Source organism: Stegodyphus dumicola, chromosome X2 (assembly GCF_044657685.1).
Source record: "Stegodyphus dumicola isolate Sdum_Otavi_A_Nest chromosome X2, ASM4465768v1".
NCBI lineage: Eukaryota > Metazoa > Arthropoda > Arachnida > Araneae > Eresidae > Stegodyphus > Stegodyphus dumicola.
In genome coordinates, this window is record NC_140781.1 from 68,945,829 (window position 1) to 68,972,971 (window position 27,143).

The 27,143-nt window shown below is 32.5% G+C and overlaps 1 protein-coding gene across 4 annotated transcripts in view; it reads right to left on the minus strand.

Moving 5' to 3' along the window:
* LOC118191761 (uncharacterized) overlaps positions 1–27,143 on the minus strand; it is a 72,187-nt gene that overhangs the window by 37,355 nt on the left and 7,689 nt on the right. For 2 of the 4 annotated variants that reach the window (XM_085809789.1, XM_085809788.1), the window contains exons 1-2: positions 1,214–1,368; positions 451–581 (exon numbers count right to left, since the gene is read on the minus strand). In XM_085809789.1, coding sequence (XP_085665915.1) covers positions 451–581; positions 1,214–1,316 — 234 coding nt within the window. In that variant the 5' untranslated portion in view covers positions 1,317–1,368. Of the gene's footprint in view, positions 1–450; positions 582–1,213; positions 1,369–27,143 lie in introns of those variants that run through there. The other 2 variants (XM_085809790.1, XM_085809791.1) reach the window with 1 other exon arrangement.

Sequence of the window (27,143 nt, forward strand, 5' to 3'; positions counted from 1 at the left end):
GGAATAGGCACAATTAATGTGCCAACTTGATTGTGGCCGCAACACGTTTACTGAAATAAAAGTTGAATTAAATATACCTTCGACTGCCAAATTTCTTACTGATTGTGAATCAGCATTTCAGACATCAAAATTCTTGCAGTTCATTATGGATTCAACCGCCTGCATTCTACTACAGAATCTATTATATATATATATATATATATATAATCCTAAAGAGAGAAATATAGCTAGACCTTTATAATTTTTGGAAGAAACATTATATTCAAATATAATTCAATTAAGTATAAAATTTAAAACCTAAATCTATCTATCTATCTCTCTCTATATATATATAAAAAACCTCTATTATTTCCGAGATTTAACTTCTAGAAGGTTCAACAACATCAACTTTTCTCTCCCAGCTATAATGAAAAACACTGCAAACTAAGATTAAGTGAAGAAAGAACAAACCTTTGCCAGTTCATTTCTCCACTCTTCTTCAAGCTTGGCTCTTTGTTCAGGATCAGTCGCACTGAGATCATGTATTCCACTGTCAGGAGTTGCATCAAATGCTTTCTCCTCTGATGGCTCAAAATAATTATCTAGAAATATGGGGAAAAATTTTTTTTCATCATCAAAATAGCTGAAAATTAAACTTATGGTAATAAAAAACGGTCAGGTACGGTATGACATATAAAATTAATCAACCTAGAAGGGTATGATAAAAGTAAGAACTACGCAGCCTTAAAAATAGCGTCATTAAATTCATTATATAAACAAAATTGATCAAAGTGCGTTCTGGGGGCCCATCATCTTTTTTAAAGTAGAAAAAAGTAAACACATTTTAAAATATGAAAACACTATCCAACGAAATAACTTCATGATAAAGTTAACATTCAAAAATTATTTTTACCATCCTTTGAATAATTAATCAATAAGAAAATAAAACGAAAGGGGGAAAAATAGTTCTCCCTAATGGCAAAAAGAGGAATCAACAAGTGACTGACCATCAAACACAGTGCTAAAGAATGCAAAAGAGATTTTGACCACTGCAAGATAACGCAAGTCATAGAACAAAATAATTATCAAAAACACATCTCCAACAGTTTGTGGGTGGAAGTATGACAACACAGCCCGATGACACCTCCGAAAACTATGCTTTCTGATAAATCAAAGTTAGGAACTAGATTGTGACCGTTTAATTTTTAGAGGTTGAAAAAAATAAAGAGCTAACCCGATTCAAAAGTCGCTATATGAAGATAATCTTGGTAGCGTGGAGGGCACTCAAGAGACAAAGGCCGGCGGGCCGGAGCGTCCTCCTCTTCACGATGCGCCATCTCCTCTGTCGCTTCAACTCAAAATATCGATCCGCACCCCTGACGTCAGGCGCTGCGGCACCGCGACAACTATTCCAAAATGGAAGGGATTTCACGCACCATCACAGGTCACTATACCGATTCGTTATTAATCATACTAGTTCCAAGCTCAAAATCCCAACTAGTTACAAAAGGTGCACTCCGAATATTTTCCCGTGAGACGTCCAACATCAAGAAAGAACTTGCACAGCGTAATATTTAATGACAAAAAACATACATCTCTTAATCTGGTTAAATAAATAAATAACCACTAAGTATACCTGTATTATTTATACAAATAAAAGATTACTTATCCCGAAATGTTTAGGATCCCTCTTCGTATGGATAAGCATTTCTAGCTTTTAAATATAACTTAATAACATATTTATCCTTTAATAAATATTACCAGTACATATGTAATACAAATACGTAATAACAAAAATGCAGCGTGAAAATGTAGATGGTGATTACCGTTATTCAAACATAATTTTCCATAATATTACCTGAAGTAATTAATATACAGTTGAAATAGCGTAAGAGGCGACATCCACAGTATTATGGCTGGTGATAGAAACGAGAAGAGATCGCAAATAACATTTTAACTAGAAGAACACAGGCGTAAGAAGAGCGAAAAGCGTATAGTTGATATTAGATTACAAATGATGAGCTTACATATATTTCTCAGTATATAAATTACGCAGTCTAGCTTTATAATGATCGATTTAGTCGAAAATATGATTGAATTATATAAGATAATATATAAGATTTTACTTTCACATTCGCCGTTACGCAAGTACATGCCTAGACAGAAATTATTATTTCTCATTTACAGCATACAAGTTCATATTAAGATTTCAGGTATTTATAAAGTTCACAGATAAATATTTCATGAGCCTAAATTTTAATTTTTACATATTATACATAACATTTAATACAAACAAAAATTAAGATAACATATATTTACACCAAATGCTCAAGAACAAAGGAACACTAAATGAAGATCCCTGGCCGCTAAGTTTAACAAAGCGTCAAATTCTATTCTTTCAAAAAATTTATTAAAATATTACAATTTATTTTCATAAACTTTTATTGAATTATTTTTGTTAATCTATCCATCTGTAATTTGAAATGACTTATATAAATGAAAAGGCTCTGCTTGGAGCCACTGCCGCGAATATCTTTGCCTACGGCGGGAAAATCTTTCGTTCTTATTTTGTTTATAAGTCAACAAGCACAATAATAACACACCGGCAGTTTCAAAAGGACTGCACGACTACACATCTATTGAACGTTTGATCGCAGATCATGCAATTGCAGTAACAGCCATCTAGCCTAATCTTTGTCAGGTGTCATGCTTTAATAAAATAAGTTTTATACCCCTTAATTTCCAAATTAAAAAAAAAGGGGGAAACTGCAAATAAATTATGATGAAACCATTATTTAAATCCTTAAAAATCTTTGGAAGTTGGCTAAATTATTTTAGAGTTTCAATGCACTCAATTAATAAATTAAATCAGTTGAAAACCGATCACCAAATTACAAGCAGGTTTGCGATCGTTACACCATAAAAATTCGGTAAAAGCCTGGACCTGTTACATCAGTTACCAATCACAATGAAAACAGCAATACAAATTCGGAGCTCCAGAGTATATACACTGTAAGAAAGGCTGGATTAACCATCAAGCAATATAAGCATGTACTTAGGGCAACAAAGAAAAGGGGCCCACAAAAAGGTACTCAGGTATTCAGAAAAGGAGGCATCAAAATATTTTTCATTGCATGTTTTATCATGGAGTGCATGATGCAGCTAAACCAAACCGAGAGAGAGAGAGAGAGAAGAAATGAAAAAAAAAACTGGCGTAAAAACAATACATGAGGACACCAAAATTTTTTAAGTGCTTAAGACCTCTAAAGGTCTTAATCCGGCCCTCATAAAGTTTTAGCTTATATTGAAACAACATTTCTATTTACCTTTTTCACAATTTTTTATTTTCTAAATCATTTATGAAATTGATAAATGTTTGCATCACGGCCGAATGAGGCTAGGAATTTTTTTCATTAGGTCAACACGTGCTAAACAGTTTTCTACAAAAAGATGTATCAACACTACTTTTCTTTATTCCTTTCAATAGTAGACTTGTTATTTAAAGTAAGTATAGTCAATTAAAAGTTTTTCGGAGTGTAGTATTCTGTTTCATTTTTTGTTCATTGAAACAGCTAACCTCAGAGATAAATTTCTTATGTTAGGCAACCAACGACCGAGCTTAAAACTAGGTCAGGTTAACTGATTAAGGAAAAGCAATTCTAGCGTTCTTTGGCTGCGTTTAGGTTAGGTTAGGTTACGTTAGATTAAGTTATTTAAATATGGCAAAGCTACAAGGGCCATCAGCCGAAAAGGAGGCCTTCGTGGAGGACTTTTTGACAGAAGGCCTTTTTGACAGAAATTAGCTCGTATTCACGTTACACACCGGGAAAACCACGAATACCAACCATACAGCTAGACCGTTCGCCTCGGTTTGAATCTAGGCAATGTCAAACTACCAATATTCAGTGGTCTTAACCACTCACGTATTCACGTTGCGAATTGGGAAAACCCCCAAAACTTCCATGAAGCCAGACCGTTCGCCGGGCTACAATTCGGGTAAAACTACTAATGTTTAGGGACTTACCGCTCAGCCGCTAGTGGGCCACCAGGCGCTAAGATCGCTGAACACTGATTATTCGTCCCCAGTTCATATACTGGCGAACAGGGTTGGCTACATTGGTGTTTCCGTTGTTTCCTTCCACCATACGCAACGTGAATATAAAGACGTTTCTCTTAACCTTTTGACTACTAACGGGGACATATATGTCCCACTAAAAGGTTAAAAATTACTGCTGGGTTAAAAGTACTTAGAATCTCCTGAATGTTGGGGATCATCTTCCAATACTTGGAAAATTAAGACGCCGCTGTAATCGTTGTACACAGATGAACATAGAGAAAAGAATAAATATGAGCTGCCTAATGTATAATGTTGTAACAAAATAATGTTAATAAAATTCGTAGTCAAAGAGTTAAAAAGTTCTCCGCGAAAGCATCACTCCCTTTAGGCAAACTGCCCTCGAGTGCTCTCCTGTAATCCAACAAATTCAATCTAGTTCTCATAAAAAGTTTTATCAGAGTCAAAAATAGCTAACGACGACAGTTATGTTTTCTCGCTGGAAATATTAAGTTCTCATACATATTTTTCTAGACAAAAAAAATTTCTGGCGCGTGTTGCCTTATAACGGAAAAAATCCGGGATTGGTCTAAGTGGCTAGGGGCAAACTAGTTCAACGACATCTGAAATTTAAGGATGCTTATATTAACAAAAATAATATATAAAAAAAAAAAAAAAAAAAAAGACTAGACATTTTATTTTCTAATAATATACAATCATAAGGAACAATTTGAATGCAAATATTACAAGAATATAAACACAGTTAATTAACCTATGAAATAAAGGATATAGGATCACAAACTCGCAGTGGTTAATCGCACCGACGGTGCGAATAGTCAAGAAGCTATTCACACCACCTACGTTCGCGCATGCGCACAATCAGCCCAGGTACCAGCATTTTACGCCGATTTCCGTAAGGCAGGCGGTAGCGAGAGCGAAGGTTGTTAACCCTAACTCAGCAGTAGGGTTGTTAATAGTTCAGTAGAAAGGGTTATTAATAGTTCACCAGGAAGAGAATAATTTGCAAGTAATAATTAGCAGTTACAAAGACGAGGTCATTCTATATACATGATAATGTTCAGGAAATGATTAGATAAAATAGGGATTTAATGATGATTCTAATTGCAAGCGAGGACGTGTAATTAGTTAAAAAATCTTTAAGGTATTGACAAAAAGAAAATTTCAGAAATTACTTAAACTCTTTTATTTATCAGAGGAATTTTTATGCAAACTTAGACCCTAGTCTTATAGCATACGATTGTCAGAATTTATTATTCAATAAGAAAACTTACTGAACATTATAATATTCTTATATATTCATCACTTTTTCAGTATCCACACATGTTTATATGTTCTAAAGACATATTTAAAAATCAGAGTTATTTATGAAATAAAACCTTATAAATTTTGATAAATAATTTATGTGTGCAAATTTTTAAATCTAAATCTCTTACATTAAATTATTTTTGTCTTTTAAATTACATCCCATTATTTTTTAAATTTAATTTATTAATGTGTTTGTACTAATATTTCAATGTTCTTTGAAATACTTTTTGTGTCCTGAAATTGCCAAGTATTTCTATAAAAAAATAAACAGCAATACAAAATTGTTAATAACCAGTATTATACGATTAATTATTCATTTAATAGTTGATATAATCGCCTTTAACTTATTTCATGTCTAAATTTTCTAGACAGAAATCCTCTGTCTAATTTTTATTATCTTTTCTAAGACGAAAATTTTCAAAGAGGAATGAATTAAAGTCTTGATGCAAAACATATCTTTGAAGCTAAATGTATTCTAAGAAGTACAAAAAATGTAAACAAGGTTTTGTCCCCCCCCCCAAACCAGTGATTCCAACCGCTCCGGAAACGATAAACATTGTGAACATAAAAATCTGCACTTTCTTATATATACTTTAATAAAAGGAAATGTGTTCCTTCTTTCTATATATACAAGAAAAGGAAACCATTTTCCTTTCTAATCTTTTGAAAGTCGCCAAATGATTGGGTTCAAATGTCGGATCCGACAACTCAATGCGCATGCGTGGTTAATGTTGGTGCGAATCAGGACTGGTGCGAATAGCATCGGCCTCACAAACTACTCTTGTTATTGCATAAGGGGAGAGGGGAAATTATAACTGACTACACATTATACATCAACTGTATTTTATTTTGCATAAGGGGAGAGGGGAAATTATTACTGACTACACGTTATACATCAACTGTATTTTATTTTAAAGATGGTATTAAATGTTAAAGTGGTGCATGTAACTTTTCAATGACAATAAAAATAAAATACAAATTTTTAATTCAGATTATTTTTTTAAAAAAGTTAAAAATATATATTCTTATTTTGTATCTTCAACGTTAACTACGATGTTTCAGCACCCCTTTGCGTACGATGCATATCTGCTTTGATTTCGTATTGACCGAATTTAGCAGTGAACTGAAAAACTGACACTTGATGCTGTTTCTGGCCTTATATAGTTTTCCCCTGGCCGCCGAGAAATCTCTAGTATCTTACATTTCTTGAAGTTACTGGAAGCTACATGCAGTTAAAGTTACATATAAGGGCCGGGTACCATTACAGTTACATATAGGGATCAATTACAGTTACGCAGGGACCTGACCCAAATGTTGACAAATGGTCGCCAAGTTTGGTAATATTTTGTGATTCCTCGCCACATTTGGCGACAAAAAATAGTCGCCAAAACCACTGCCAGCTTGGTACTATCTCACAAATTTAACGAGATAGCCATTTACCTTAATGTTAAATAGACTTGGCCCTGTAATCTTATTTTTCTGGCACAGCTTAAACTCTTCAGTCCTTTCACATTACAATAAAAATAAAATACAAAAATACTACAATTTCGCATGAAATTTCAATAAAATTATTTAAATATACACAAAATTCATAACAATATAATCTGTAATGTATCTAGTCTTACGAATCAAGTATTCGTGTTATATATCCATCCATATTTTATCTGTGTACAATTTTTTGAGACATATTTACAACCTTCTGATTTCGAAACTAGCATTACATGAGCTAAAATTCGTCATCTAGCGTCCGTGACAGCACATGGCTGCTTTGAGTACGTTGAAATTTACTTCGAAAGTATACTTGAATAATGGAACTTTTAGAAAGAGACAGAAAACAGCTTCGACGGCTATTTACTCGAGCGTGTAATGAATTTGAAGAACGTCAGTTCAGAACTGCTGACAAAATTTCAAAAGTTACGGTTATTAAGGGCTTTATTGATGACTGAATACGAAAAAAAATTATAAGGAATTGTTTTATGCTGAGGAAGTTTCTCATACAGAAATCGAAAAGGGAAATCGATGGATCTGATATGTAATATTGATCGTTGGTGACCTTTTGAACAGGAACTAGAATGCTTATTGAGGAATCAATCATCGCCAAAACATGATGCGGATTTAGTGCAAAATAGTACTGTTAGTCAGCAAAATACATTACTTTATTGCATTACGCTAAAATAAAGTTGGCAACATATGATGGTAATATTAGAAATTGGCTATATTATTGGAAACAATTAAAAAAATAGATGAGGATCCTAATTTTGATTTACATGGTAAATTTATCATAGCTATCTCAAGCTACGGAAAACGGTAGTCCCGCCGAGGAGTTAATTCAAAGCTTTTAACCTGGTGGCAATAATTATGAAAAAGCTCGAAACCAAGTAGAAATGTGTTTTGACAGATAACAGTGATTCAAGTATATGCTAGAGATTTATTAACTTTAGTTTTCAAAGGCAAAATTCTTCTATACATTGTTTAAGAACGTTATAAGTTAAACTCCGTTCACTTGAGTTGCTAGGAGTTACTAGGGGAAAATACGCAGCTATGTTATTTCTAGTAGTAGAATTTTCTTTGCCAGAGGATACGCTGATTACGTGAGAACGCTACAGATCTACGCATAGTCGGGTTAGAGAAGTCAATGCAGAGAGAGGACATTGATGCGAGTAAGGTAACAGAGAAAAAGATTTTAGTCTGTATATTCAATTTTTTACAAGATGAAGTTTAGACAGAAGAACGAATTCAACTAGACTTGCAGAGTTTTAATTCTGAATGAAAAATTGATGTAAAAATTACCAACAAATTTCCATACGAATGGAAAGAATAAAATTAAATTTGGGTATTTTAATAATGTTCCAAGTACAACAGAAATATCGAGACCTGGAATTAATGCAGCACCAGAAATAAGGTATAAACCCCTAGAGTTACGAATATCTTCAACATTTCTTGTTTGGAGGTGAAAACACAGGTGCATGTAAACACAATATATTTATTTTGTATTTGTCTACTTTTCGAGGAGATTATAACTGCAGTTTTAAAGTTCTTAGCCCGTAAGTTATTTGTGAATCTGTACCACCAGTTTCTAACAAGCTTTGTTTGAAAGAATTAGCAGCTTTTAACATAAATGATATAGATGACAATACAGGTCCCACTGAAATCTTAACTGGAGCAGATGTCGCCGGAAAACTTCTCACAGGTGGGCTTCAACAATTGTCTTGTTGCCATTGAAATGAGGTTTGGATGATCTGTTATGGGGCAAATAATTGATACCTCGAGAGGAAAGTGTTCATCTTTATTAGTGACAACCATGTTATCCATGATAAACTCAATAACAGGTTTGTGGATTTCAGACGCACTTGGTATTACTGACCCCTCACTTAGCAAAAATCAAATTAAGTTGGACAACACTTTCTAAGTACAGTGCATGTTGCTGAGTACAGTTTTCTAGTAAATTTGCCATGGCTGTAAAATCATCCCCCACTTCCAAATTATTATGGGTCGGCACTGAAGAAATTGAATGCTAACGTTAGACGTCTTAAGTCAGAGTCCCTTAGCGAAGATTATGAAAATGTTTTCAGGAATTTCTTAAAGATGGAAAATAAGGGAGGTTGATAAAAACAAAAAGCCACCACAAGGTCTTAACCTTCCAGATAGAGGCCTAAAATAAAATAACACCACGAGGATAATGCAGTATTCGATGCATCTGCTGAAGTAAAAGGACATCTTAGTCTTAGTTCCGAATTGTTGGATAAGATTTTGAAAAGAAACCACAGGTGTCATTACTGATATAAGAAAAGCATTTTTAAAAGTCTTTTATGTGCAGACAGGAATTATCTGAAGTTTTTATGGACTGAAAATAAAGGAAATTAAAAGAATACAGGCACTGTTGAGTAGGTTTTGATGTACTGTACAATCCTTTTCTGTTAAATTTGACCAATAATTATCACTTAGCAGCAAAAAAAGAGCTTAATGCCCTCATTAAAATATCATCTGAGATAATGGCGGAAAGAAAATTCGATCTCAGCAGAGAGAACACGCCGATCCTGAAACTCCCACGGAAACAAGAGCGTTGAGTTTGGAATAGAAAGTCCAACACTCTGTGCATAAATACAAGATCTTTAAAAGATTTATACTTTGAGAAGGTAACCAAAGGAACCACTTTATCTACCGCACATAGACTGTTCAATCTTCTTGGAGTAATCTGTCTAGTTATCCTTATGCCTAAGTTATTACTTAAAGAAATTTGGAAGACTTGGAACTGAAGAACTTGGGATTTAGAAGTAGATTTCAAAGTGAAAAACAAATTTTTGAAATAGATTAGAGATATTGTTTATGTTGAAGAAATCCATTTCCCTAGATATTTTGGTCTCACAAATACTAATGAAAATACTTCGATCCATAACTTTTTTTTTTTTTTTTTTTTTTTGTGTGTGTGTGTGTGTGTGTGTGTGATGCCAGCAAGCAGGCTTATGCAATGGCTACATTAATCAGAATAGAGACTTCTGGTGCTATTAAAATTCATCTTATACAAGCCAGGAGTAGTGTCTCCAACAGAGAGTCAAGAAATTACCATCGCAAGACTTGAAATGCTTGCAGCTATTACCGCCTCTACACCATCCCTTGCAATTTTGCCAGAAGTATGAAGTTTACTTTTAGATGTAGTCATCCACAGTCTTTTACATGGATTACTCGAGAAGCAAGGGAATATTTTTGTTTAAAATACAGCAAGAGAAATAAGAAATTTGACGTCAGATAAGAAAAATGGAGGCATGTACCTGGTTCTATGAATCCTGCAGACTTGCCTGTCAGAGGTTGTTCAGCCAAAACTTTACCGAGATCAAATAGTGGCTAGGTCCTAGTTGGCTCTATTTACCACGTGAAAACTGGCTAGTTACTGATTTTCACTTTGATAAAAACAAGGTTAGTAAACAGAAGAGCAAAGGTTTAGTATTACCTGCAAAGAAATGCTTAGTGTCAACATGCTCCACGGTTACAAGAAATTGGTACTATCATTACTTTTAAATACAGGAAAACAGTGAATTTAATGGAATGGACATTTAGATTCTTTGTCGACTGGAGAAACCGGAAAGGAAACAATGTTATTTGCCTGCTGAAGAGATTCTCGAAGCCGAAAAATACTAAAAATAATACAAGATGGTTCTTTTCAGGATGATCAAGACGATAAGCTAAAAACTTTAGGACCATTCAGAGACACGAATGGTATCATCAGACTGAAAATAAAACTTACTTTTCATCAAGATGCAGGCGATTTTATTATGCTTGCTATTCTTCCATGAAAACATGAAGTTGTTAAGTGATTAGTGCTTCATTACCATGAGAAAAATGCACATGCTAGAATGCAATTGTTAATTAACATTCTACAAGACCACTCTTGGATTCTTAATTCTTGGAAAACAGTTAGATCTGATATTTATAAAAGCACTATGTGCAAAAGACATTCATAAAAAAATTTAGAAGCTTTAACTGGTTCCCTTCCAGAAAATAGAGTACAAGAAGCTGCTGTTTTTGAAATCTGTGGAACTGATATTGCTGTTATTTTGTTTCATCAAAATGACTGGAAACTTAGAAGCCATTCAGCGGAATGATTTAAAAAGCAGATGAGTAATTCTTACTGACATTAATAATTTGTGTAATAACTGGAGAAAAATGTTTTAACATGCCACTAAAGGACATGAATGTTTGAGATTATATATTTAACAAATTAATTGAGTTAAGTTTTTCCAAAGTAAAGCATGACATTATCTGTAATATAAATAGTTTTGTGAATAAAGTACCCATAAAATGGAATTCTCAAGGAAATGGAGATAGCTTCTCCGAATCTAAAATAAGAGATGATACCACAATCTTTAGAGATCTTGAACAAAAACGATAGATGATACCACAAACCTTTCACATTCCGTTCACCTAAAATCAACGTTCTTATTTTAAAATCTGTCTTTCTTGCGGGCAAAAAAAAGAAATTAATTGTAGCTAGCTTTCTTTCCATAAAACCAAGCTTAGAATTTATCTAAGTTTTATTTTTTAAAGTCCTTTTATTCATTTATTTTCCTTCATTTCGGAGACTTCATCATGCCAAATACGAGTAATGTTGCCAAGTGTTGCTCAAATTAAGAATGAAAGGTCAACGACATTGTCAGAAAACTTGCAGTTAGAAAAGCACTAGTCTACGATGCCATTACGAATACAGTACTGCAAAATCTTCCCTGGAACACCCATAAGTAAAATTATAAGTATAATTAATGCATGTAAGACGAATTCCAAGTTTCCATCATCGTGTAAAATGGCTAAGACCATTCTCTCACCAAAATCGGTAAAAGACTCTACAAAACCCGAAGAAAAGAGACCAATAAATTTTTTGTCGGGGCTTGGAAAACTTTCAGGAACAGTATTACATAGTCATCAATGTATTGCCTTGTCACGTTAAACGTGTCGAAAACTTTCAATCGCGTCTGGTATGAGGTACTCAGATTTATTTTTTAAAATTCTGAGAAAGAGATTATCCAGCTTATTAAATCCTTTCTGGTGAACACAGAAAATTCACAGTTTCACAAAGGAAAGCTTACTTGAATCTTGGCCAATCAAAGCAGGAGTTCTGCAAAGCTAAATACTCTTCTCTACTCTTTGTTGCGGACTTTCAAGCAATTGAAAATTCAAACTCTCTCTTGGCCTGTTACACTGATGATACAGCAAATATAAATTCTGCTATATAAAAATCACAGGAACACATCACTTACTCACAAAACTGGTGTACGTAGTTGTGAATCGTCATTAACATGAAACAAATCGCAGCTGTTTCGCATATGGGTTGAAAATTTTAAAAAACTATTTCTCAAGGAAAAACTGAATGAGGTGGTATAGACTGGGGAAAAAAAAAAAAAAAAATACTTAAGACTTTTTTGATGATGCTACAAATAAGAATATTTAAGATTCCATATGATTCTATGTTGCATGCTTAATTAGCGATGAATTTTCCAACATTACATATTTTGAAATGGACCGAAAATAGTGCATATTATGTATATAACATTGAATTTCCTCACTTTCAGATGTAATACAAGCATTATGACCTGCATTTTTCTCTCAACTTACTATATATGGCTTACCTGTACTTTTAGGTGCATCACTGTAATGATAAGCATTTATTTATTTACATTAAAAATTCTGATAAAATTAAAAAATGACAAAAAAAATATTAAAATGGACTCGAACAGAAAAGTGAAAAAAATTTCGTCTAGTGTAAAATCAGCTCTATTTTATCTCACAGGTTAGGATAAACTTTTTATTTTTGTATCATCGAGAAACATAATTTTTAAAAACAATCTGATAGCCTGGTGCTCTGTATGTATTCATTTTTTTTTGTTACTTTATATTTTTATATTGTTTTTACATTCTTGTTAATTCTAAATCTCTTGTAACATCTGTAATGAATTTGTCCTGAATCGTAGCAAGAATATTTGAACGTGTAATAGAATTTATGAAAATAGCTAAGAACTGCACTACTGCACACATTTATACTTGTCTAAAATTTAAACCAGTACGATTTTGTTATTTCTATATATCAGTTACTGTGTATTTGTTAACTAAACCAACTGCATATTGTTTAAATATATATTCCATGTTTTCTGAAGTATTATTTTATGAAGCACAAATAATTGCATCATTTACTAACATGAATTGATTAAAATTGCTGCAGATATATTATTAATGTTTGAATATATATAAAGCAAAACTAATAGGAATTTGTCCTATGCATGTGCATAAAAGAAAATTTTATACACTTGTCACTTTTCAATATGAGACATAATTATCCTGAAGTATTCTTTTCTAGATTGGTTTTATGTACACAGAGTTCTTTTTCGCACTATTTTTTGCAAAATCTAATGCAGTTCTTTCTTTATTTATTTATTACTTAAAATGACTGTGCCAGTGAAAAAGGTAATCACATGGGCTCAGTGGCAAAAATCGCATGTTTATCAGTGGGAATTTTATATGTTCAGAAAGCTATAATGCTTTCTGATGCATACTTATTATTGTGTAACTTGTACTGTGTATGCAAAACAATTTTCATACTCTTTCTTTGCAAAATTTGGACCATTACTTCACTTGTATTATATGTACATTTTGCCTGCATATATATGTAAGATAACCCCAAAGACAGCAGTTTTTAAAACTTTATGTAACTCAAGCACTTACTTTTGGGGGACAAGTACAGAAATATTTCAGTTACAAAATAAAACTGATAGATAATAATTACTTCTCTTACACAATTTAGTATATATAATCTTATAGCTACTGTAAAGTCTTCAGCTATTTTCTGATGACCACCCAGCAATTCTCTGAGAAGGTTATTCCCAAACGGACATTTAGCAATTATTGGGAAAGCTGAATATGACCTGTAATCACGTACAATTCTCAAGTCTTTGTTTCCTTTATGGTGGTCCAAAGGAGAAACCTTGTTCTGTTCCTGAGAAAAACTAGAACATGGGAGTCCTTTGGTAAAATTCCCACCTACCTTCCGGTTTGACTCACAAACTGAAGCAGAACTCTCACGGAGATTTTCCAGGCCTCCAGGCCTGTCATCATTGTATCTGCAATCAATTGGACGTTCTCGCCAATCGAGAGATCAAGGATAGTTTGATACAAAAAATACTGATTTAATTTTCAGTGAAATTTTGGATATTGTAGTTTCACATAATATTAAAATCCAGCGTCTTTCCTTAACCTGCACAAAAAAAGGGGACTCCATTCTACTGGACCAATTGAAAAAATTCAAATTGAGTTTTTCATGTCTCGAAAGCGCGACTTAGGATATATATTAGATTTATATATAGCATTATTCTAACATAGGTATTTTGACACAAAATCGGACTTTTTCTGAAATAACATACCAATTTTGGTTTCCATATTTCGATTCTACGACTCAAATTATGCCTAGATATTAAACTTTGTAAAACTTGGTGCGAAATTTACGGAGAAATTTAAAAATTTATCTTGGCGCAAATTTTTCAGTTTGTGCCAAGTATTGGCGCATTTCTTAATTTATGACAACCAATTTTCCTTTCCCTTCCATTATCTCAGAGCAGAAAAAAAGGCACCTCATTCTTACCTTTTCACACTGTGCTAGAATAGAAAAAAGTCACATCGTTCTTACTTTCAAATAATTTTAGCAAAGTGTCTAAACCACATTTTATGTTCTATCGCTTTCAACAAATATGTCAAATTTCAAAACGCGGCAATATATAAATTCACATATATCTTCAGAAATTTTGAATAAAAAACTGTCATTTTTTGCAGGTATGCTTAGAATAAATACGTCTACTTTAAGATGAGGGTAAAAATTTTATCAATTATAAACAAATTTCTTTTGAAAATTTTATGAAAATTATTTAAAAATACAAATTTAAAAGATAAATCAAAATGGGTGAATTTTATTTGGAATGAACCTGAATTTCGAAATGTGAAAGGAAGAATCAAATAAGTTTAATAAAAAAAGAGAGATTAATAAATATATACCAAACTCAATTAACATTGAGAAACTAAAATTATGAGAGCTAATTTTTTAAAAACTACTCCTGCGATTTTTACAAAACTTGGTAGTTTGGCATAATTTGAGTTGTAGAATTGAAGTATGGAAAAAAATTGATATGTTATCTCAGAAAAAGTCCGATTTTGTGTCAAAATACCTATATTAGAACAATGCCATATATAAATCTAATACGTATCGCGCTTTCGAGACATGGAAAATGAAAGTTGAATTTCGTCACGGTCGAGTAGAACGGGAGATATAGGAACTGTCCCATTTTTTTTCTCGCAGTGTACATATTTGAATAAATGGTAAGTTTGGTTTCTATTCATTAATGTCATTTTAATAATGCTCATTAGTTACAATTAATTATATCCAAAATAAAGATTGTATAATGAGTATTTTAAGTTTTTAAGATACAGATAAAACATAAAAGTCCTACAAAAATATTTTATGCCGAGTAAATTTATTAAAGCAACATGGAGTATCTAGAACTTCATGTCAGGGATTGTGCAGAAAGTTCTAACAACAGGATTTGGGAATTTAAAAATCAATTTCCTGATCTTTATATTTACGCAGCGGATATAAAGCTATTTAAAAATTTATTTGATCCTAACACACAGTGTTAAGCAGATTATGCACACATTAAACAGATTCATTAAGTGTGTGCTATCTGCTGCACATATGAAAATTAACCAATAAGCAATTATGTGGCACTTTAAGGTAAATATCATAGTGAAAGTTTATTAGTTTTATCAATAAATATCTCAAGATTACTATCCTGATTTTTTTAAAACTGAGCTAATTTCAATACTTGGCACTATGTACACATGTGAAATGACATTTTCAAATACAGGTACTGCAAATAGAATATTACTTTCGCTGGTGTTTAATCTTTTGGACTGTATTAGTACAATTTAATTGAAGAGATTAAACATTACTGAAAGTAATATTAGTAAAGTATTTTTTTTTTTCTATGCGAATTTGTTTTATTTCAGCTACTTCTTTTATTTCTTAAATTTCATTCAGTACTATTTGTTAATTTATATTTCACTGCTAGTCTTAAATGTTAGAAAATACTATTTTCTCTGAATTTCTTAACAATTCCTTATTTTAAAAGGGTAATATTTTATGTCTTATTAATTTATAAAATATTAGTTTGGAATAAAAGTATAAATAGCAAACATCAATGTATTTTTAATGTGTTTCAAACTAGAATTTATCACATAATTTCTCATCGGGTGCACTTAAATGATCAAATATTTTTATATAGCAGTTTTAATTTCACAAATAAACAGGGATTAAATGAAGAAAGCAATGAATTCAACATTTCATACCAAAAATATATATATATTTAATTATTGTTTTTAGCTTATATTTAAGTAAGAAGTTTATTAGTTGCAATATAATTATAGATTTGAAAATAATTTAAACGTTTTATTTGAAATACAGATACAACGAAATAAATATTACTTTAAAACAATGCTATGTCTTGGGGGGGGGAGAGATTTACCAAATATTTGGCAGATTTACCTACATTTCTGTAAATTCAAGGAAAGAGCTTAAAAAATTTATTGAACTGCTATTTTTCAGCAAATGCAATGATAGCAGGAAATCCAAAGAATAATCATGTTAAAAGTATAGAAATAATACAAAATTGCTGAAATATTCTCATTTGTAAAATTATTGTTCCTAAAGTATTTAAAAGAAAAAAGGAGCAAAATTTAAGAAGACATCGCAAGCTGAAATTGCTGCACAGAAATAATTTAACATTAAACCGAAGGGGACTCTCTACTGTCAGCCTTTCTTGATCACATGACCTCCAAAACTCTGCTCCGCACCAGGGCTTGAGTATCACATAGGCCTTGTGTATCTGCTCAGTGATGTCACTTCACTCACAGAAGAGAGAGAAACCTTGCTTTGGAGCAGGATGTCAATGTGAACTCGGTGGCTGACCTTAGGTTGAGAAGAGCAAACTTGTAGTATACAATAGATACACTATCCTTGCTTATTCTGCGCAGGAAATTTAAAATCCTCCATGCGCTGCTGATTCAGTTTTTTTTTATTAAATGGAAAGCTGGTTGTAAACTTTTTAATGAATTTATTCTTTCTTCTGTGCTGTTCATTCATACTGAGTGGTTAATTTTGTAATAGTTTTTTTAAGAAATAATTTTTACAATTAAAATTTCATATTAAAATAAACACTTTAAAATAAAATAATCAAATTTTTCTTCAATAACTGTAGTGCAATTATAATATTAATATGGGCAACACGAAATGTTGGACTTTCAAGTATGGAAGAGAAATGCCATACTGTTGTAAAATAGAAAGGTTTTTAATCAAAATATTCACTATATGCAACAACAAACTTTTTCCAGTTAGAATTGACAGACATCCTTAGGTCTCAAGGAGATGAAAACACTGAAAACCTTTTTCAGCAGATTTATGATTGACGAAGGGTTTCTCAGCTGAATGAGTGATTTTTAATTCCAGCCGTACAAGCGAGATTAGAAATTATTACAATCCAGGTATCAATAAACCACCATATTATTTCTAAGATAACGTTTTGCTTGGACAGTAGAAATCATTTAGTGATTAATAAAAGTTATGATAGAGTTTTACGGGATTTGAGCAATCAGGAACAGTCTGTAGAACTCTACTACAGTACAAAGTCTTTAATCCGGACTCATCGGGACTTTGGCGATTCTGGATTAGGGGTTTTTCTGGATTATAGATCATCAATTTAAATCTGGTAAGATAGCATGCAGAAATTATAAAATTAAAAATATGAAACCGTAATTTATGAAATAAAGAGCAATTATGATCTAAAATTTACAAAAATTTTAGATCAAAATTTACAAAAAAACAAAAAAACAAAAAAAACAAAAAAAAAAAAACTTAATATTTATTTGTTTACTTTATTAAACACTTCTTTCAATGCAAGTTGTTTAAGTTGCTTCATTTTTTGTGCTAATACTTTCTCTTTAATTCTATAAACAGACATAATTTCTTGTTCAGTTCCACTGTTCAAGTCCTGTAAGTCGAAAGTTCAAGCTTACGTTTTATAAAATTGCTCTAACAGTCTGCAAAAAATAATAAGCCGGATCCCAATTAGAAGATTAAGGAACAACGCAATCTGCAACATTAACTAAAATAGATAATTTTAGCCTATCTTATACCGTCCGTTATACATTAAATTAAACGCGCATGCATAAACGTATTATGCGCATGCGTAAACGCTACGCATGTGCAGAAAGTTTGTAGCTTTGAGGTCCAGATTATACATCCTTTCGGATTATGGACATCCAGATTAAAGACTTTGTACTGTATACACAGGTTGAAAACAGCACTGATGAATCCAACCTTTCAACCTTGCATTATATTGCAAGGTATATAAACGACAAAAATTTTGAAGAAAATGTCTTACTATGAAATCCTCTCCAAACACAGAAATATGTACAACGAAGGGCATTTTTAATGGATTCAAATTTTTTTTTAATGGACACTGATTGGGCTCTGGGCTCACTGATGTTATGTTTGTACAGATCAGAAAAATTCCATGGCAGGATATTACAAAGGCTAGCGGAGGCGCATCAATAAAGACACAACTCATGTAGTTTAAAACCAATGCTGCATCCATAAGCAAAGCCTAGCTTTCAAACACTTACTAGAATCAGTGAGAGAGAGATAACAAACCTATAGAAGTTATTAATGCTCTAAAAGTTATTAATTTTGTTGAATCAAATGCAGCAAACTCCACTCTATTCAAGGTATCATAGCATACATACTATACTACTTCTGCATACAGAAGTAAGGTAACTGTCAAGATGGAAAATACTGTGTAAGGATTCATTTAGTTTTACCCAGTCATATTATGATAATTTGCTTTCCTGTCCTTCTCATTTCCCATTTTTGTGCCAGAACAAAAATTTCTAGATTGTGTGTATTCAAATGAGGTAGAATTTAAAGGAAGGTTTTTAGAGGGTGGAATAAGAGCGTGTTCTACCTGCTAAATACTACATTGCTAATTTGATTGTCTTGAGAGCTGTATTCTGAGGCGTTGCATTATATGCGGCATTGTCGCCATTAGGCTTATCATGCTGATGTCAGAGCCAACTTGCACATTTCTCTATCTATGTAGCTGTTGGGTTAACTTACATTTACTTCATAAAGTCAAATTCTTTACTTTATATTTAAAATACGAATGCTGGCTAACCTGTAAGCATGAGTGGTGCCTTCAGTTAAATTTTATTTGAATTAAATATAAGGGTCTTTTACAACCTTTCTCAGTCTCTGTGATACTTTACAACACATAGTGATAATTCACTTAATATCTTAAAAGATTTTACATCTATGCTACCAAAGAAGACTATATAACTGAATAGATTAAATTAAAAAAGTAAGATAAAAAAAAAAAAAAAAAAGATATTTTCAATTAAGCTTGAAATTTCTCAACAAAGAACGGCTTCAAGAATTTCTACACCTATCTGATATATTTCCCAAATTAATAAACTCACTTTAGGATTAGAGAACAATTTCATAATTATTTCCACGGAACAGAAAATTTTATTCCATAATTAAAAAAGACTGGCATGAATGGACTGAAGGGGGGAAAAAATTCTGACTGGAACATTTCAGATATTCTGCACTTCTTATCAAGAAATGAGCTTCAACTTCCAAACAAAACATAACCCTTTAAAAGGACTAGAAAATGTCATTTAAACATTATTTTACCAAATGATAGAAGGGCAACTCAATTTCAGATCCTTTTAACTAAAAATTTCTTTAAAGTGGCCTCAAAATGATCAATCTCTGAGTGTTGTAGGGGGTGAGAATTACTGTTTCTCACCCCCTACAACACTCATTGAATTTTCAACAGATTCATCTTTGAAGGCCATCTTCAAAAAAGAGCATGTTAGCTCTTTTTAGATTTCAACACAAGAACACAAAAGTGCAAAGTGTAAGATCTGGAGCTGCCTGGACTTTGGAAATTTCCAGATCTTAGATCATCAATTTAAATACAATTAGATGATATGTCAAAATTATAAAATTAAAAATATGTAATAACTGCTTGTAAAAGAAATGAAACATTTATGACCTCAAGGAAATCAAAATTAGCCCCAAAAAAGCTCAATTAATTTGCTTTATTAAACATTTCTTTCAATGCAAGTTCTTTAAGCTGTTTCATTTTTTGTGCTAATTTAATTTGTGTTTTATTTCTGATTCAGTTTGAGTCCTGTAATTGCTGTGTGCAGAATTTCCACTTAAACTGCCAATTGAAATCTTCAACAACCTCTTGGTAACTTTCTTCACTACTGGCAGCAATATTTTTCTTCCCATCCGTTAGGTGATGGATGACTGGGACAATGGAAAGCTCCTGTTACATCATCTTCATTTATTATCATTTCTACATATTTCTTCACAAATTCCATTAACTGGCAAATTCGAATTTTGCTTGTGATATCCGAAAACCTTTAAATTTACGATCATCAATACCATGAAATATGGCAGCTGAACATAACATTTTGCCAAGCATCATTCATAATATCTACAGATACTGTCCTCCCATTACTTTGCAATGCTTCATACAGCAGATTTTATGTTAAAATATTTCAAATATTCTTGAATAGTCTTGGCACTGTTCAGAAATTTTGGTGCAGATTTTAGAAAGGCTACTTTATATATGCATTTCAGCATGTGCAGTACTCTGATATCCATTGGCAGAATGATGAATGTATATAACTTGGAGGAAAGAATAAGACGTTATCTTTAGCTAAGATTTTAAATGAAGTATGAGCCAAGTTTTTGATAATCAGGAACAATTTTTGCACCATTCAGTAAACCAAGTAAACTTCAAAAGTTTCAAAGCTTCGTCAATGGAATTATTTCAAACCAATCATTCATTAAAGTCTGTGCCATTTATGCTCTTAGCTTGAAGAATAGCGAGGAAAATTGTTACTCCCTTAAATGGCCTAGAGTATTTTCTTCCCCTGCTTAAAAACAGTTTACCGCATTGCAATATTTGCAGCATTCTTGTAATAACTGCATAAGTTAAAATCGATTAATATTGTTTTGGTATCTTTGGCACCGAAGCCTTTTCTGTAAAAGTGGCCAATGTGTTTTGGATTACACGTTGCCAGAAAAGATCTGTTTTATTAGTGCTATAAATTTATTCTGGCAATAACTTTCACTATTAATGATTTAAATTAATTTGTCTTCAAATTATTCAGGTGCTTCAGAATCAGTTGAAATTTTTACCTGCCATACACCACGGTGATTTTAATTTAGTTAATTGACCTACTGAATATGTGCACTCAGTTTTTATAAGACCATTTTCTCATAAAACATTTTGGCTTGAGCCATTACCACTGGGCCCGTCAATGGCATGCTCTTGCTGCAACACTATCTCGCCCATTCAACCATGCCTTTTAGCATAATGAAACATTTTGATTTTTCTGTTATTCATTGTTACAGGAACAGGGCTGTCACATTATTTTTCTCATATAATGTTAAGATTCCAATGCCATACTTCTCGCAAAATTTTGAGACAGATATGCCTTTATCCTTCCTCCCCCCAGCAATTCTTTTTGCTCCCCTCCCAACAATTACATTTTTTCTGATTCAAGGTCAAAACAAACTTTTGCTTTGCAGATCTAGAATTAGGAACTCTTTTCTACAAAGTGAAAATTCAAACTTTAATTTCAATAAAAATAAGCTGGATCAAATTAGAAAGTTAAGAAAGAGTTAAGGAGTAATTTGTTACGTTAATTGTTATGTTATGTTAATTACTGCTTTAATTGAATTAATGAGTTCCTCAGAATTTTTCTCTGCTGCTACATCAACAAAAGAAAACCAGTACAAGCAAAAGTATGTTTTGGGGCTTCACTTGTTGCTTAGGTAAGATAGAAAAATACAACTTCCCCCAACTACTCAAGAGCAGAAAATGTAGTTGTGGCCAACATCAATCAACATGTGCTCACTGACCACAGTACAATTTTCTAGCCAGCAGCTGTTTGAAAGTGGCATGCTAGAATGTCAGTTAAACATAAAAAAATTGCTTGCATACTTTTTTAGAATTACATTCTCCATTCCTAGCCTTTATAAAAGAAAAAAAAAAAAAAAAAAAGTTATGAAACAAATTCCAGTTGTCTAAATATTACATCATTCCACATATTGGATGTCCAGACTTGGTACTGTATAAGCAACATCCCACTCTAAACAAATATGCCTTGGGGCTAACTTGTTTAAATCAAACAGAAAATTGCTAACTCCTACAATGACTCGAGGGCTGAAAATGTGGTTGTGGCCCACATCAATGTATTGTCAGTGGTCATGGAGTAAATCCCTACCCAGCAAAGGTTTGAAAGTGATATGGAGGAATGTCAGTTGGAGAATAAGCAATATTTTTTATGACACACCTTTCGTCTAAGAATTAAAATGTCTAGCGTTTGTAAGTGTGCGGGGGTCACTGCTGGTCCAGAGGTCAAGGTATTAGATCATTCTGGATAGTGGATGTCAAGATTTCGGACTTTGTATATCATGTAATAAGTCTTTGATAATATTTTCTTACCTCATTCACTGCAGCTTCATAATTTTAAGTAGCTCCACATTATTATGGCTCCCCATGGCCAGATTAAGACCATCAGAGACCCTAAGCACTTAAAGAATTTTGATTTCCCCACAAATACTCACACCCAGTTGCTCTTCATTCCCCCTCTCTCTCTCTCTCGGTTTTGGAATACATATCCACAAAATCATTTAGAATTTCACAGTGAAAAGTTGCAAGTGATGGAAAAAATAAAAATGTAAGGAAAAATACATTGTATGGTAGAGAAAACTAATGAAAACTTTATTAAACATAGTACAAACATATAAAAGACAATGCAAAGAAATAAACTGGTTTTATAAAGTTTAATTACTATATTCTACTTACACACATTGTACTTTCATTATTCTTTGCTGTATTATGCTATCTTTTTCTCCACTTTCATTTAAAGTGAACTTCAATAAAAATTTGCCCAAGGAAGTTTGTTTCATCCTTCTTTTAAGAATGTTTCTGAAATGTGTTTAACAAGTGTTACTATACAGTACCGTAACACAACATGCTGCAATTTCGTCTATGTGTTTTATTTCCAATGAACTCAGCAGCAGCTGCCTCCTAGTTTCTTAAAATACCCTTAATTTCAGCTAAGAGATGGGCTTCTCTACCACTACCTTCTGCTCGCTATTTATTTCATCAAAATTCTTTTTTCCCCTGGCCATCAGTGGCTGAAAGTAGCTAAACAGGTTCGATTCCAGGTGAACAGGCTGGCTACATGGGCCTTTTCATGGTTTTTCCCATACGTAATGTGGATCTGAGCCAGTTTTCCTCAAAAAGTCTTCCATGAAGGCACCCCTCCTCCCCTTAGGCTGTTAAACCCAAGTGTGCTTTGTCATAATCAAATAAAACAAACCAAATCACAATCTTCTTATGTTCCTCAATGTATAGTTCATTTACCTCTCACAATTAAGTTCCTCCACCTCACTCTTCCATTTCATGGCCTTTCCAAGGGACAAAATCTCCTCCAGCATGGCCTCTATGGGTTCACTTTTGAATCCTTTAAAATTCCTTTCAGACAAAATCTCAGGCCACAGCTTCTTCCATCCTCAATCGAAGGTCATTCTTGAAATACCATGTGCCATTTTCTCTCAGTGCTGCTCATGAATCAATCAGTCACAATTTTCCTACACAACAGTTTCATAGAACTTTTGATTCCAGCAACAGAATGTTTATATGTAAGAAAGGAAATTTATGTTTTGAGCGGCTGTATGTTGAATAATGAAATAAAATGTATACATAATGCAAAAACCCTGCCATGCTTTAAGCTTACAATAGTACTATAGTGTTCTTTCCAGAATCTCCATATGGTGAAGCTGGTGTTCTCCATCACATCAAAGCAGCAACAAAAGAGGTCTTAGGTAAACAGATTTTTAAATTTGAAATTATATGCCAGTTAATAAGCTGTAGGAGTGGTGCTGAGTCGAAGTTAGAGAGCCTAGATGAAATTAACTATTAATAGTACTATACTATTAATAGTACTATACTCTTACTATTAATAGTACTATACTCTTACTATTAATAGTACTATACTCTTACTATTAATAGTACTATAGTGTTCTTTCCAGAACCTCCATATGGTGAGGCTGGTGCTCTCCATCACATCAAAGCAGCAACAAAAGAGGTCTTAGGTAAACAGATTTTTAAATTTGAAATTATCTGCCAGTCAATAAGCTGTAGAGGTGGTGCTGAGTAGAAGTTAGAGAGCCTAGATGAAATTAACTCTTCAAGGATGTCATCATCGAGGTTCGGTGGTTGCACAGAAGGTTTGTTGAATGCAAGATGGGCTTGTTAGGGTAGGTAATTTTCTTCCATATACTTTTTAACACCAAAGACCTGGTTGATCCATTTCATTGCCTCTTTCTATTTCAATATTGTTACATATTGCAGAAGTACTACACTTGTACTGCTTGGCCAAATACACTACAAGCACATCTTTCTTATGATTATCAATGATTTCATACTTAAATTCTAAGAAAAACCATCCACTTCATTACTCACTTTCTTACAGCCCATATCTTAATAATGATTATAAATATATATTTGTATTAATTGTAAATACATATTCTATATATTATTTGTTTCACAAGAATATAGTAAAGTTAAATTTAAATTTAACAAATATTCTCTATTCGTAAAAAGCTAACATAAATTTACAATTTAATTAAGAAACTTTAATTTCAAAAATAAAAGATTAATTATTGCTGCAAACTAATTTACAATACCATTTAAATTCTAAGAACACATGTAAATTAAGTGCACATATCTAAAACCATGAAAAAATAGTATTCTTCCCCCCCAAAAAATCTCAAATTTTTTAATGAATTTTTAAGACCAAATTAATTTGCATAAGTGAATAATTGTTGAGCAGGCAGGAGACAGACTTATCAAGGGGAAGTTGCCTTCAAACCTAACTCTTCAATTACTCAATTCGTGTTTCGTCATCCATATAAGCAAGAGTATATGTAAAATTCAAAACGAAAAGTAAAACCAAATGTTTAAGTTTCTATATATTATATATTTATACTGATTATATCTTAATAATGATGACAAAAGTAACTGCACAAACACATGAAAGCAAACACAAAATATTACACATATGCATCTGACACGGGGTAACCGCATGTACTGAATGAGTAAGCTTCCTCTTCATTTTGTTTACAGCAACTAGTGGCAGTGCAGTGAATCCCTCACTTGAGCTCATATCCAGATACAAAAGTTTGCTTGAACATTAGGCTCATATCCTGAACATTTTGTATCCAGATATACTAGTATCCAAAAAACCACTGCTTATATATGTAAAATATAAAATACCCATCTTTCAAATAGTAACCTTTAACTCCTGTCTTTATTCTAAAAATAATAGAGCAATAATTTCTTTAACTAAACGAAAACGATCCATCATCTAATCTGTATTGAACACTTATCTATGAAATCTGAACCCAACCCCAACAATCGGACATTAATCTGTCATGTGATATGAAATGGTATAAAATGTAATTGCATCGTAAGTCCCCCTTCTCTCTTCCCTTCTGCTTCTAGATGCTTGTGTTGCCTTGCCACTATCTACAGAGAGTTTATTTTTCTAATTTTGATCCTTTAAGAAGATGTAATCTGTACAAAATTGGGAGTGCATAGCCCACCCACAGTGATAATGTGCATTATCCATGAATAAAATTATTTGTGGAATTTAGGCCATGTCTACCAGTTTTTTGGTTTATGCATCCAGCGTTTTAACTATGCAGTAAAATTTCTTCAAGTTTTAATGCCACCGCTAATCCGCTGCAACTTACTTTCCCCTAGTCATCTTACTATAATGCAGTCTTATTACAATAATAACACAGTCTTATCACAATAATAGCACAGTGTTATTACATATATATTTAAATTTGCATATTCATTCTCATTTCGTTAACACCAAAAAAAGAAAAAAAAGGGGGGAATCTAACTCATTGGCTGCTTTTATGCTATAAATTTGGCCCACGTGTAATTTGAGTTTTAAACCACTGGCTTAGGTTATAAACTGTGGAAATGCTTTGGCATCATAATTAGTAAATGAAAAGTTCATCTCAATAAGGCACAGCACTCTTAAGTTTCATTTAGTTAAATCTATTTAAGTTTAAATTTTGCAAAGGCATTTCTTGCAAAAAGCTGCATTGAAAATTTTTTATGATAATTAATAAAAATTCATGAGGAGCATAGCAGTTAAAATGTTAATAGCCATCATCTTACAAAGCTTTATATGGAAATGGAATAAAAAAACTAGCCTATTTGTTAGTAAAAGAGACAGCACTGGATGATGTACATATTTGCAAAATATGTTAAACATCCAGTGTATTTAACTCCTTAGTAAGGTTTAGGTGAATCCTTTAATTCATAAAATAAATTTTAAAGAGATGTAATGTGTAGTTTGTTGTTTTTTAATGAAACAGTTTGAAATTTTTATCATGAAGTAAAACTCATTCTTAAAGAAAATCATTTGTATTTTTGCAACTATTTTTAATCCTATTGGTCTAGCTGATAATGGTAGCTGTGACATTTTGGAAATATCAGATTTCCTATAGATGAATATGATAGTTTTAAAATTAAATAATCTCAAATCATGAAATCAGAAAATCTAATAAGCAAACTTGCTGACTAAGGAACTCAGAACTGGCGAAGTCTGATGCATGTTATTAAATGACCATTTCCCTGGAGATGGTCCTGTTGATTTATATATGACGAAACATGCATAGGCTGTCTGTCATGGAAGAAATGCTCTAGCATACATCTTTTCACGAGAAACTACCTTATGTTGATGTGAAACCCCATGCAGCTAGCCATGCATTTCCACATTTCCTTTGATTAATTTCATGGCAAAGAGCAAGCAAAAATCGAAGTAGATGACATGTTTTTATTATAAATTCATACCAGAACATAAGTTAATAATCATAACACACTTGGCAAAAGAAATTAAAAGTATTTGTAATATTCCATGCTAGATTGAGATGAGAATGTATTATTACAGCAAAACACTTAAGGTATATTTGCTTTAGATGTTTGGTTTATTTAGCTTTAGATGTTGGTTTGCTTTAGACGTTTGTTTTATTTAATTATGGCGGAGCATTCAAGGGCTACCTGCCTATATTTGCTTTAGAAGAGGTGCTTTC